General features: G+C 41.3%; 1 protein-coding gene across 2 annotated transcripts in view; it reads left to right on the top strand.

Moving 5' to 3' along the window:
- Positions 1-1,632: 1,632 nt before the first annotated feature.
- The window catches only part of CNDP1 (carnosine dipeptidase 1), a 29,600-nt gene continuing 16,218 nt past the window's right edge, over positions 1,633-15,014 (top strand). The window contains exons 1-5 of one of the 2 annotated variants that reach the window (XM_081953118.1): positions 1,633-1,841; positions 5,249-5,327; positions 6,338-6,460; positions 10,060-10,203; positions 11,246-11,408. In XM_081953118.1, the coding sequence (XP_081809244.1) occupies positions 5,253-5,327; positions 6,338-6,460; positions 10,060-10,203; positions 11,246-11,408 (505 nt within the window). In that variant the 5' untranslated portion in view covers positions 1,633-1,841; positions 5,249-5,252. The remainder of the gene's footprint in view (positions 1,842-5,248; positions 5,328-6,337; positions 6,461-10,059; positions 10,204-11,245; positions 11,409-15,014) is intronic. The other variant, XM_081953119.1, reaches the window with a different exon arrangement.

Below are 15,014 nucleotides of genomic sequence, written 5' to 3'. Positions count from 1 at the left end.
ACATGTGGTCCCATTCCCATCCTTCCTGACTCCTGAGTCAACATGAAGGGGACCACGGAGCGCTTCCATTCCCAACCACATGTGCAGAAGGCTCCTCACGCCTTTTCCCTTTTCCCTTTTTTTAATTTTCATGATGAGAGCAGTGAGGCTCTGCCTCCCCTGCCTCCCCTGACCGCACGTCCCTGCTCCAAGGTCTCTTCCAACTCTGCTATTGTATTGTATTGTATTGTATTGTATTGTATTGTATTGTTCTATGTACAATCCTTGTTTTATAGATTGCATGTAATATTCTAATTTTCTGAGATGGTGGATTTGAGGTTTTGAAGCTGTACGCCATAATCATCACAATTATGACAAATCATGGCTTGAACTACCTTGCTTTGCATGTAATGAATCTTATCTTATATATTAGTTTCACCTTTTAAGTTGCATTGATGAAATAAATGAACTTTTGCACAATATTCTAATTTTTCGAGTTTCACCTGTATGTATATATGTAGCCACATTAGAGTTTGGCCTAAATGCTAACTTGCAATGCTTGGGAGATTTTGCTCAGGCACACTTGTCAAGATGTGACTGCAGTTAATGTTATGCATGGAATCTGAGATGCCACAGATTTAAGGAGCCTTGTGCACAAAAATCATTAATTATCCATTATTATAAGTTTCCTTTTATACTACTTTTTTATTTAATTCTTAAACAAAAATGAAGCTCCTATCCTGGTGGGATCAAGTGGAAGCTGAATGCTATTTGAATGCTATTAAATACACCCTAAACTTGTAAAAACCCAAGATGTAAAGCACGAAATGAATAAAATGGATACAATACAGCTTGGAACAGAGTCACAATGCCAAGAGCTACAGGACTGCTGATATCAACTGAGGGCAAAGATAATTATTGATTCCTAGGAGAGCAGGTCATTACCACACTCAGCAAAATACTCACTTTCCTGATTATAGCCTTTTACTGAAGTTTATAAGGATAAAGGGGAAAATAGGTCCTTTATCCAGACAGCAATGGAGAAGTAAATCTTTCCCTCTCCACATCTAATAGTCAAATCGGTTCTGATCCCTAGAAGGTAGATAAAGCTGAAGATGCAAGAGCAATCCTGCTTCTCTCCATGGATCTGTTTTGCAGGGTTGCTGTTTTACAATTGATGAAACCATTGGGTATGCCACCATGATGTGAAAAGCTACGTCACACTTTTTGTACAGTAATTGGTGGCAAAGAGTCTCTGGCATCCAGCTAAATCCTGGCTAATTACACTTACATGCCTGGGCAAGGGTGCAAACGTAGTCTGTCATGGGAGTTTCCCAGGCTAAAATTAAACAAATCATACTAGAACCCGGATCTAACTGCAAAGGCAATCGGAAAACGCTGCCTTTTTATTCTCAGGGATTTCTCCTCTTCGCTTAGTGAACGGTGCCGTCGGACTCTCCAGGGGCGCTGGGGCCAAAAACTCTCCCGACTGCCAGCCAGCGTCTGCCAAAGGCCCCAGGACAATGCAGAGGGGACGGGGCAAGGGAGCAGGGAAATCGGCCTCGGGGAAAGCGCTCGTAGGCCGCCTCGCTCCTCCCTGCCCGATCCTTGCACCGGCTACGCCTCCCTCCCGCCGCTGAAGGCTCATAAAAAGTCAGCCTCCACCCGGGCACTTGAAATTGCTCAGCCAGAGACAGGAGCCAATCGCGGGCGGGCGAGTCAGCGAGCCAGCGCGGAGCTTGCAGAAGCGGCTTGACAGCTGCCCGGCTAGCCGGCTGCCCTTAAGCGTTTGGCGGCGAGGGAGGGCGGAGTGGCCGCCGAGGAGATTGCCCTCTTGAGTAGACCCCCTTGGCCGGCGCCTTGTAAGTATTCGGCTCCTCCCTGCGAGTATCTCTCCGAGGGGCTTCCTCCGCCTTCTTCCTTGGACGTCCCGTTGAGAAATGCCAGCACCAAGGAGAAGAGTCGAAGGTCGCCCACCTCAGCCGCGTCGCTTGCTCTCCAGTTGGGCAGCCGAAGTCCTCCATTGGCCCACCTCGCCCTGGCAATGCCACCTCAAGGGGGGAGAGCCTGTCTAGATGAGCCAGAATGAGCCTCTCTTGGCCAGACGTCCCCCAGGCACAGCCAGACACCGTTTCCATCATCTTTAGCTGGTGCCCTTGCTGAGCAGATGGAAGTGGGCTCTGGTTCCTTCCAGGGAAGTCCGGGTTTGAGGGTGGCTGTGTGGAAGCATTTCCTTGGCTCATGAGGTTTCTTTTGGGGGTCAATCTCAGACAGGGTTAGGGTGAGGTGTCTGGAACAGCCATGAGTTCCTGTAAGGCTTCAGTGACCAGATTAACTTGGCTTTCCGCAAAGGGGTCAAAACCCCGCGTTGTAGCCTTGTGTAGGGGACACGAGGGCCCACATAACCATGGAACTGGTTGGCCCCCTAAGATGCCCCTACCTGCCCCTGCCTGTATTAAAAGCTCCAAATCTTCCCATCTTGGAACTTTCCTTTTTTTTTTTTTTTTTTTTGCAATTTTATAATGTTTTACGTTTTTTTTTTAAAAAGTCAATCCTAAACTATTTAGTTTTTAATGTTTTATTATATTAATTAAATTGTACACCCACACCCCCAGAGCCCCTCTACAAGGGAGATGTGTGGTCAAGAAGTTTGATAAATCAAATAAATAAATAAAATATATTTGTTAAGCCGTAATTTAAAAAATGGAACCTGTGAACTGGGCTGATCATTTAGGGAAAGCAATCAACTTGCTTAGTCCTCCACAAACATTGTATTGTCATTTACTATTAATATTATTAGCAACTAATAATTGCCAAATGAGTTATTTTTAAATAATTATATTGTATACATAAAACATCACTATAAAAACATATAAACAGCAATAGCAATAGCCTTGTAAACCACTTCAAATAAAACATATTATATAATCAGGGGGTGGCCCACAGGCCAGATGCATCTAGTGCAGGCCACGCCCACCCCAGTTCCGCAAAGGAAAAAAAGTCGTGATATGTCACCTGACAGCAACGTGACGCCTCGAGTTTGACACCCATGATACAGATAAAACAAATGCAACTGGATAATAATACATATGTTTTTAAAAAATAAGAATTTAAAAAATGCAGAAAAAGAAAAAAATAGAAGAAACTCCTCCCCTTCTTCCCCAGCAAGTATAATCAACATTAACAACTTATTGCTATCCCTTAAAAATCCAATCAAGAACCTCTTCATTCCATACCTCCTCCATTCTCTATAAACCTGTCTCTAAAAATCTCATAGCTCCATATTAAACAGCAAAGGTCCATTAAGAGGATCAAAAATAGCATAAACATTACAAATTGTATTTATTACAGCCGATGTAATCCTTCCCTTCTGTTTAAAGAGATCCTGTTTCCTCTTTTCAAATACTCTGGAAAAAAATATTACCAGAAATAATCATCATCATCCATCCCAATCATAAAAGCTCTGGACATCACCGGAAATAACAACCCATTATGATCAAATAAACCAATTTTCTAGTCTTTCTCCCAATGATCTTTAAATTCCTCAAAGAAAATTCTAACACTTGCTTTTTTATTCTTTGTCTCAGAATTCTTCTTATCTTTGTAAGATCCCTTTTGTAATTCCAATGTGGCAATTCCAGCCAATCCTTTTTGTAAATCCAAGATATATATATATCTCCACATTGCTCTTCTGATTTGTTATTTGAGTCATCCAAATTCATTTGTAAAGCCATTATTTCCATCTCATTCTTATAGACTATAATTTTTAAATCCTTCTGCAAGTCAATTTAGTTTTATTCAGTGGAGCTTGTGCTTCTTCAGTAACACCTTCTGATTCTACTATAAAGTTAAATAGCTCAAAGACCTTCATCAAACATTTATTTTAAGGTAGCCATCTGGAATCCTCTAGTGTTCAGCCTTCAAAGTCATCACTTTCAAAGTAGAAACGAGAAGATTTTCTCTGGAGAAAGGATCCTTTGAATTATCTTCAAAGTCTTAAATCGAATCCATTTGAGCCCATAATCCATTTAAAACTTTCAAAAGGCAACAATATCCATCCTTTTGCTGTAAAAAAATTATTACAAATCTTGAAACTTGTAGTTAGACATTTTTAAAGGATTGAAGGGGACTTGCTTAATGATTTCAATAAGATTTGCCAGTCTGAAGTTTCTCAGTCTTTTAAAAAAAATCAGCCAAAGGGAAAATAATCCAGAGTGATTATGAGATGAGCCTTGGCTGAACATAAAGTCCATATAGAAGACATTAACACAATGAAATCCCACAACTCACAGCCAATCTCAAAAAGAAGTTCCTGTTGTCTGTTGACAAAAAAATAGCTGGCAGAGTATATATGAGTAAACCTGCAATCTCTCCTTACTTAGAGATTTTGGCAGCCCCCCTGCATTCAAGCACTGTTTTTGGCTGCAGTGTGCCAGTTTGCCATCATGAACAGTGCTCCCTGTCACATTGGATAGGATGAACTCTCTGGATACTATTTTCCATTTGTAGACCCTACCTTTTTTTTACTGTTTCTCATAGCAGCAGGTAGGCTGAAAAGGTGAAGACACTGTTCAATGTTGTTTGATTGATAACGTGTCTGCCACCTGTAAGCACCACAAATCCTAAGCCTCAACTATTTTTGCAGTTGCTGATTTTCTTACCAAATAGGTTAAATTGTTGCTGATGTCATGACATGCTCTTCACCACCTCCTAAATGTGCCCCAATAGCATCCTCTGTCCCCATGATGTTGCCTTCACCTTGTCTGCAGCCTGCAAGTGGAACAGGGTTTAATCAGTTTTAGCTGGGGCAGGATTAAACAGTAATTTCCCCCATTTTCTCTCACTCTCCAACGGCAGTCCCAAAGTGTGTAATATTTATTAGGCTATGTCACCGTTACCCTGGATGGAAGTCAGGACTGGCAGTAATTGCAATAAAAAGTGACAGAGCTGGGATAGCAATCAGCAATGGGCATATGTCATGCCAGTGTTGTTTTTTGTCAACTCACAGATAAGGTGGATAACATTTACGGTAGGCAGCAGTTAATGAACCTTAACTAACTGTTGTAAGGGTTGTCTCTGGGTAAGGTGCATTCATGACTTATGGATCAAAAGATGACTTGTATAGTTTTGTAATATTATAAGAGACACACACACATACAATATGTATAAGAAAGTAAGTGTTTCATCTTCTTCTGCTGGATAAAGAAATTTCTATCACAAATCAGGCCTCTGATCTTTTTTTGCCTGTCTGGTTGTATGCTCCCTCCAGTAAGATGGAAATCTTGTACAATTATCCTCGGCTAACCTGGCGCTTGGACTGTAACCAAATATGCTGCCAGCAATATGTGGTAAATTTCTTTGTTAATTCCTCCTATATTTCCATTCTCATTCTTCTCTCTGCATCTAAAGGATGCTAGATAATTCTGAAATTGATGCTAACCAGATAGTGCTTAGTTTTATTCTGTAATAAGCAGGTTGTTGTTTTTTACAGACAAACCTGTGTACTTAAGTGATCAAAACTGCGTCTGAAAAGTATATAAGAACTTGTAGTTAGGCTGGGATCAGGTGTGACGTGAACGTCTTTTTCCAATTTTTGTTTATTTAGATCTATACCTCAATAAATGTTGAAATAATCCACCCCGGTTCTCACTAGCATTACAGGATCCAGTAGTGAATTCTAGCAGACAGACTGATCAGAAAAGCAAAGGGGGAGGGGGCAATTCAATCTCACCCACTCCAGGGATTTTTAATGAATAGTTGGAGAGCAGAACTTTTAACAACCCCTCCAGTTGATACCAGTCTACAGGAGCCAACATGGGAGTGTTGGGCCATGAGGCAATTACACTGTTCTCCAAGGCTTCTGCACTTACAGTGACAGCATGAGGTGGCCTCTTTTGAGTGGCAGCAGTGATATTAGAGCTGAAGTCAAGGCCTGGTCCTTTGCATCTGACTGAGCCTCAGTGCTTGCCACCTGTTTAGAGTGGCCTGGATTGGGGTGGGGAGGTGATAGAGCATTATTTCCCTTTTGTTCGGATGTGTGCGCGTGACACAACAACAAAGTCACATTAGGCATTTTCTGAATTTTTGAGCCCAAAAGGTTCTCCATCACTATCAAGCGGGAAATTCCAGATCTGGTACATTGTTTTTATTTTTGCAGGGTGTCATTACGTTTAAGTACCATTAAATGGTTTGATTTACTTTTTAAAATCTCATTTTATGCAAACATTTATTTTCCACTTTGTCGGCTTATTTATTACTTATAAATGATGGGCTATAAAACACTTAAGCGATCATTTCATCTTGTATAATTCTGAAGATTTTTTTTAAAGACCCTTAACCCTGTTTTTGTAACCTGCAGATATTCTATATCTCCCTTATCATGCTGCCCTTTGGAGTGGGCAATTCCTTATTTTCCAATTCCTTATCCCTGGAGGAGCAGCTTTTCAACTACATTGATGAACATCAGGATGAATTTGTTCAGGTAGAAATGCAGTGATTGTGAGTTTTGCTAACTAAGTGCAACCCAAGTCTGTCTGTCTTAACTTGGAGTTAAGTTAAGAGTTAATTAGATTAATGTTATTGGCATGCCAATGGCCACAGATTGCTAGTTTGAACTACAGTGCAAAGAGTATTCATACTGATTGGGAGATGAGATTCATGATGCAGTATCTTCACTATCCGGATCAATAAAGGAATGTCTGCTTCAATGGTTTCATACTTTATGCAAAGGTGTTTTATTGATTGTTAGTTCATTCTACTTTTTGCTTGTTTTATAAAAAGGGTGGTATACATATATATTTATTAGATTTATATCCTAAGTTTTTTCCACTGATGATAGACATGCAAATCCAGTTGCACCTTCACTATAACAGTGTTATGAGGGTGAGGGTGGTGAGAGACAATGAGTAGTCCAAAGTTACCAAGGTGAGGGTGGATGTACGGGAGTCTCCCCATCCTTATCCAAACCCAGTACAGGTAGAAAAGGGACACTCCCATAAATGCTCAGCACTTTAAGCAATTGTAAGAACGATACATAGGGATGCAGTGGCTCAGTGGCTAAGTCGCTGAGCTTGTTGATCAGAAAGTTCGGCAGTTCGACTCCCTAGTGCTGCATAATGGAGTGAGCTCCCATTACGTCCCAGCTTCTGCCAACCTAGCAGTTTGAAAGTACGTAAACATGCAAGTAGAAAAATAGGGACCACCTTTGGTGGGAAGTTAACAGCGTTCCATGGGCCTTCAGTGTTTAGTCATGCCGGCCACATCACCACGGACGTCTTAAGACAGTGCTGGCTCTTCGGTTTTGTAACAGAGATGAGCACTGTCCCCTAGAGTCGGGAACGACTAGCACATACTTTATGTGCGAGGGGAACCTTCACCTTTAAGAACAATACATAATAAAACTCAGAGAAAACTAGAAGCAAAAATAAAAACAACAAACAAAATCAGAGTAAATCCAGGAGCAGTATTAAAAAGGGTGGCAATGTAAAACCATTACAATACCCTGGAGAATCAAAAGATCACTGCCTGACCTTAAGAACATTGCTCAAAAGGGTCTACAAGAGTTTCTCTACAAAGGGCATTGCAAAGTTGAATGCCACATTGAGAAATCACCTCTTGTGGACACCTGCCTTGCCTCTTTGCACAATCTAGGCCTTAGGTAGATAAATATGGAAGAAGGTACTTTAAAATCTGCACTTTAAGCTATATCGCTGATGGGAAAGCAGAGTAATGGCAATCAATAACAGTGCCAAAGCTGACTCTTTTGAAGACTTGACATTTAAGGTCTTTCAAAAACAACCCATCAATATAGGTAAGGTATTATTAACAATTCCAAATGAGCATAAATAGCAACGGTTTAGAAGCAGATTAGAAAACATGCTGTAGGCACTGAGGCAATTTGTGCCTTTATTGACCAAGTTGGGTTGAGTGGCATATCACGATTGTCAATTCAATTATTTTGATCACCGATGGGCAATTTGCAGCCAGTGAGCCATTTATTGTCCCGACAACCCGCTAGAGTAAAAGAATCTGAAGAGAGGAGGAGATTGTTAAGAGGTAAAATGAGCATTTTAAGCTTTGCAACGGATACAGTTAAACCTCTTAAAAGCAAAACTACCCTCCCACATTGAAACATTAAAGAAAACTTCCCCAGCACTTCCTAGATGCAAAACAAATAGACCTGGGCTGTAAACTTTTAACTGCTCTTAGTCCAAGGATATCATGATGTCTGCTCTCAAAGAGGAAACAAACACTAAGTTCTGCCTACTATTCAGAAAAAGACTATCATGATTACTCAGGGAAACTAACCCCTTTTGTCTGGATGGGAGCTCAGTTTATTGATTCCCAGACAATCCATTTCTAAGTTATGGCTCAGAACTAAATGCCTCCCCAACAGTAGAAGAACCAGTCCAAAATATCAGAACCCAAGCAGGGAAAATTGGGAGAGGAACCAGGTTTTGCTCAGAATCCTTAGCACATCTTTTGTTACTAATATTAGGTTCTTCCCAAGCTCTTGGCAGACAACAAAGCATTTCAGAGTTGTGAATAAAGAATCAAGAACTAACTTGCTACATCGATTTTGGCCCTTCGAAATAAGATAATGGCAGTTGTATTATTCATTGGGCATTTCTGCAAAACCAAGAGAAAAGTTATCTCACAATGCAGAGTGAATGCAATTATCCCCTCCAAACAAAATTTCAGGACAAGAAGATTGTGTGGGTGGACATTCTTATTGTTGCTGTTATTCCTCTCTGATTCGTCTTCTTTTTTAAAAGGCAGATTGCATGGTGACAAGTCCCTTAGAAGTAATTAGAAAGAAATAGAATTTACAAAGATGGATTGCCTGTGTAAAGCCTTGCCAAGTGCTGTCATTTTTAATGAGCTTTCCTGGGGAAACTTAATGTATTTCTAAGAGCGGGTGCAGCAGAATGGCTACAACAGTATAATGAGAACTATGAATCAGGAAGGCACTCCTTTGCTATGAACTGTAGGCAAGATACTGTCTCTCAACTCTTTTCCTTCTCGATAGGGAGACTTAACCCACCTATAGACAGGACGAGATAAGACAACAAAACAAGACTTATGTATATTAGTTACATTTTAGATATTTAAAAGCACAAAACATGATGATGTGCTAAGAGTGCACAATATGTTCTAATTAAACTGTGTGTAAGAAAATATACAAAGCTTTTGACAAAATTGCATCAGGCTCACAACATATACATATTCCATATATAATGCACAAATTATAGTGTATATATGCAGAAATCCTCATTTTAGACAAAAATTGGATAATATGTTTGATTCCCTAGGACCGTGATGGCGAACCTATGGCACGCGTGCCACAAGTGGCGCACGCTGGCCAGCTGAGTTCACCTTTTTAAAAGCTATTTTTTGCCTTCCCCAGGCTCCAGAGGCTTTATAGGAGCCTGGGGAGGGCGAAAACAGCCTCCCCCGCCCCCCTGGAGGCTTCAGGGACCGTCCCTGAAGCCTTCGGAATGCTTAAAACCACCCTCTGAGCAAACCGGAAGTCACTTCCGGTTTGCTCGGAGGGTGGTTTTAAGCACTCCGAAGGCTTCAGGGAAGCCTCCGGACAGTCCCTGAAGCCTCTGGAGGGCCTCCGGGGGGTCGGGAGGCTCTTTTCGCCCTCCCCAGGCTCCTATAAAGCCCCTGGAGCCTGGGGAGGGCAAAAAAAATGTAAAAATGGGGGGGTCGTGCGTTTTGCGCGCATGCACACTGGGGGGGTCGCACGTTGCATTATGGGTGCAGCACGCCCGCACTCGACCCCCCCCTGCGCTCCCCCCACTTGTGGCACGCGAGCCAAAAAAGGTTCGCCATCACTGCCCTAGGAGAACTAGAATAATTGCAGAAGGTACATATATCTCTAGGCAAATGTGACATGGTTGTAGGAAGAAGCAGGTTCTGCAAGAATCTGTATCTAGATAAAATGGAACCATAATCCACATTTTAAACATAGTTCAGATATTTTCCTCCCTTGATCTGATTTGCAACAATGAACATATAGATAACAGTAACACACTGCTATGATAACATGAGTTTTATCTTTGGCTTTCCTTTCAGAAACTTAAGGAATGGGTGGCTGTAGAGAGTGATTCTCAACAGCCACGTCTAAGAGCAAAAGTCATAGAAATGGTCAAAATAGCTGCAGACAGTCTTGAAGACTTAGGAGCTACCGTGACACTCAGTGAAATGGGCATTCAACAGGTACTGATCCTTGTGTCCATCAAAAGACTACTGTGCACAAATAAAAGGAATGTCTGCTTGTGCAATGGAATCAATGTAGACTTACACTATATTGCCAAAAGTATTCGCTCACAACTGAGTCTGATTATGTGGATGGGTGAGCAAATACTTTTGGCAATATAGTGTATCAGATCTGGCTTATAAAAAATCTAGAGTCTAGACAAATAGCAAGATAGCAGCAAAAAAATCTGATAGAAGAAATGTGGAAGATTAGATAGATGATTGATAGATAGATAGATAGATAGATAGATAGATAGATAGATAGATAGATAGATAGATAGATGATAGATAGATAGATAGATAGATAGATAGATAGATGATAGATGATAGATAGATAGATGATGATGATAGATAGATAGATAGATAGATAGATAGATAGATAGATAGATAATGATAGATAGATAGATGATAGATAGATAGATGATAGATAGATAGATAGATAGATAGATGATACATAGCTAGCTAGCTAGCTAGATGAGAGAGATGAGATAGATGATACATAGATGAGAAGATGATAGATAGATAGTTAGCTAGATGATAGTTAGATAGATGATACATAGATGAGATAGATGATAGATAGATAGTTAGCTAGATGATAGATAGATGATACATAGACGAGATAGATGATAGATAGATAGATAGATGATAGTTAGATAGATGATACATAGATGAGATAGATGATAGATAGATAGTTAGCTAGATGATAGATAGAAAGATAGATAGATAGATAGATAGAAAGATAGATAGAAAGATAGATAGATAGATGATTGATAGATATAGTAGATGTTACATAGCTAGCTAGCTAGATGAGAGATAGATGAGAGATAGGTAGGTGGGTAGGTAAATATAAAAATCTGTATGTAAAAAATCTTGAGCTGGAACTAAACCAACATCTAAGAAAAATTCTTTCAAGTTTATATCACCAGGAAGAGAATTGTTGCTTATTACTTTCTTAAGAAACTCACTGAATTATCATTAACTGTGTTTCCATATATTCCTACAGCTGTCTGATGCTCAGAATATTCCATTACCTCCAGTCATTCTGGCAAAGTTGGGAGATGATACACAGAAACCAACTGTATGTTTTTATGGACATGTGGATGTGATGCCAGCTAAAAGTCAAGATGGATGGAAAACCCATCCTTTCGGTTTAACAGAAATTGATGGTATGTGTGTATTATCCAGTCAGTACAGTAAAAAAAATAAAGGGCCTATTAAAATGTTCACATTTTTTAATAGTTTTGTATGATAAAAATGGCAGAGAAACAAATAAAGCCATAGAAAGACATTGAATAAAGAATCAAGTCACTGGAGTGTCTATAGCTAAAGAAGACCTACTGTAACCATTTGTAGCCATTCTTTTCAGGAAAATTCATTTAAATTTGTTAAATGGAGGAAGAAGAATATTCTGTTTAAAAGAGGAATCTGATAAATTCTTATAAGAGGACTTCTACATTCCCAAATATATTAAATTGTTGGAAGACTGTACCATTCTCTGTGTAGATGAGAGTCGACCTAAGAGTGGAATCTGACCTGACCAATGATTAGTGAACCAGATATTATAACTATAACATAAATGAGATTTAATCATAGGAAATATTTAATGGGGATTAGGCAAGACTTCTCCTTCTGTAATTGGAGCCCCTTCTATGATCGGGGCCATGATGAGGTGAAGGGACTTGTGCAAGTAAATAAAATTGTGGGCTATGTTCAAAAGGGTCACCCAAGGTGAACAGGCCATGATGGATACCCCAGACTAACACCAATCACATCTGCCAACCTGCATTGGACCAGCGTGGCAGATTATGGTCTATTCCTTCAACATGTCAATACAACCTCAAAAATGGCCCTCATTCCCTGAAGGCTCTAGGGCCATGATGGCAAACCTATGGCCTGCGTGCCACAGGTGACATGTGGAGCCATTTGTCAGGGCACGTGAGGCATTGCTCTGTCAGTTAGCCAGTGGGCATGCGCGCGCTGGCCAATTTACTTTGGCGTTCTTTTGAGGCTGTTTTTCACCCTCCAGAGGCTTCCCTGAAGCCTCCAAAGCACAAAAAACCGGCCCTATGGGCAAACTGGAAGTTCATAAATGGACTTCCAGTTTGCTCGTAGGGCCATTTTTCACCCTCCGGAGCCTTCAGGGAAGCTCCTCGTGGCCCCTGAAGGCTCTGGATGTCGAAAATTGGCCCTACGGACAAACTGGAAATCACCATTCTTGAACTTCTGGGTTCCCTGTAGGTCCGTGTTTTGCCCTCTGGAGGCTTCAGGGAAGCTCCTGAGGCCTCCGGAGAGCGTCCGGGGGGGGGCAGGGAGGCTGTTTTCGCCCTCCCCAGGCTCCTAGAAAGCCTCTGGAGCCTGGGGAAGGCGAAAAAAACAGGCAAAAGCGGAGGAGGGGTGTCGCTGATCGCTGGGGAGCACACGCGCATAGCATTATGGGTGTGGCACACCGGCGCACGACCCCCCCGTGCTTCCCCTGCTTTTGGCATGGCAGCCAAAAAAGGTTTGCCATCACTGCTCTAGGGCTACTACTCACGGCAGTGGGAAGACGTGCATGAAGGCAGCGGGTGTTAAGAATCCCTTGTCTGGACCGTATTGATTGGAAATATGTGGAGAAGACCTTCATCCTGCAGTGGATAGACAATGGCTAGAATTATGATGATGATGAGGCAAGACTTAGCATCTAGCTACTATATCCAACCAGGAGAAAAATCCAAGAGCATATGTTCCATGACCGGATGCCTGGGAAGAAAGGCAGAAAGAAGATACTTCAGATTAGCAATCATTAGTCAAGGATAGTTAGAATGGTTAAACAAGGAGGGTACACTGAGTAAATCCTTAGCTCCCTACCTGTACTTCACTGCCTCTTTCTAGTTAAGAGGTCATGAGATACTGAAAAACCTTTGGATTCACAGCTCTAGCACCACTTCCTATTGGCATATGCACCAATCCACAACTCCCATGCCCTTTCAAAGGCTTTTGGGACTACTTCAGAATGAGGGCTTAGAAAGTATATCTATCCGTATCTTTTTTGTGGGCAGTATTTCAGTCCCATGGAATGAGTCCTGAGTCTATATACTTTGTAATTTTTTCTTTGTAGAAGAATTTAATGCTTCCTTGATTGTTCTCAAGGAACTCTGTAGGCTTTGGCTCACCTATCCTTACGTCCATTAACAGTTTATGTGGTCACATAATCTCATGGCATGCTTGTGCTGCAGTTATTTATTTACCATGGTGGAAGATTGAAGGAAATATTCCTGTTTGCTTGCCCAACTGATCATTCCACCCTTATATAGGGAGAGCTGTCTGCTTGTAGACTTAAAAATCTTCATCTTTTTCTGTTCAATATGCATCATTATAGCATATCACTTTGGTCTTGCTATTGGTTATAAGCCTGAATCTAAGTTTGCAGAGCCTTTTAGGCAATTGACCACCCTCTTGTCTTAGATGTAATCTCCTTTCCTTAATATACTCTCATTTTCACACAAAATCTCAATGGCTACAGCAGTGTCCATTTTGTTTCACTGTACAGGTAGTCCTTGGATTACAATGGCAATTGCAATTGGGAACTCGGTTGCTAAGTAATGCAATCATGATGTCATGTCTCTTAGCAATGGAAATTCCAGTAGGGTCGGTTGTTGTAATTAAATGAGGACTGTGCAGGTTGTTAAGTGAAGAGAACGCTATGTGATTATGATTTCCAATTTCCTGCTGGCTTCCCCATTGACTTCACTTGTGGGAAGCTAGCAGGGTACATTGGGAACTGCCCAGATTGCAGTCATGTGGCTACAGGGATGCTATGGACAGAATTTTGTGGACCCATTGTAAGTCCTTCTTCACCACCATCATACTTTGAACAGTTGCTGAACAAGTGGTCATAACCTGAGGACTACCTGTACAGGACCTTACCAATTGCAATCTTTTATTTACAAGCTTTGCAATCTGTTTCAGGAAGTCAATTTCCATAGTCCTACTGGCTTTTTTTAGTTTTAGCTAGTTCTAGATATTTAATAACAATAGCAATCACACTTAGAGTTATATACCGCCCCATAGTGCTTTATAGCCTTCTCTAAGTGGAATCACCATATTGCCCCCAACAATCTGGGTCCACATTTTACTGACCTCGGAAAGATGGAAGGCTGAGTCAACCTTGAGCTGGTGAGACTCGAACTGCCAAGCTGCTGGCAGCCAGCAGTCAGCAGAATTAGCCTGGAGTACTGCATTCTAACCACTGCGCCACCATGGTTCACTTAAGAAGATATTTCAACTCTATGGCTGAAGAAATAACTTCCATCCTCTCTTTCTACCTAGATGCCATGGTAGGAGATACTCCCCTTTGTTTCCCTGATGAGGTTCCTTGCAATCTCTGAGCTATCCTTATCTTGGTAATAGATTACTAAATTATTTACAGAGGTGAATATGTCTGCCTGTCATACCTGAATCTGAAGTAAAGATAAGGATATAAGCTTTATTTTGCATGAAGGCATGCTTGACAAACATCTGGTTGAGCTTCTCATCCAGGCTCCAGCTGCTTACTTCTGGCCCTAGATGCTCTTCTGAAGTTTGCATGCTAGATCTTTCTGTCCTAGTCCTTCAAATCTGGGTGTCTGTTGCATGTATATCTTCAAAGATCTCACTCATGGAGGAATGCAGTCTATAATCAGGGGTGTCAAACTCGCTTTGTCACATGACATTTCCCCCCCTTCGCTAAAATGGGTGGGCGTGGCCAGCGCATGACACATCCAGCCCTTGGGCCACGGGTTTGACACCCCTGG

Source organism: Natrix helvetica (assembly GCF_964273705.1).
Source record: "Natrix helvetica genome assembly, chromosome: 4".
Classification (NCBI taxonomy): domain Eukaryota; kingdom Metazoa; phylum Chordata; class Lepidosauria; order Squamata; family Natricidae; genus Natrix; species Natrix helvetica.
The sequence above is the reverse complement of the archived record's forward strand: the minus strand, read 5'-3'. Positions and strand labels throughout refer to the sequence as shown.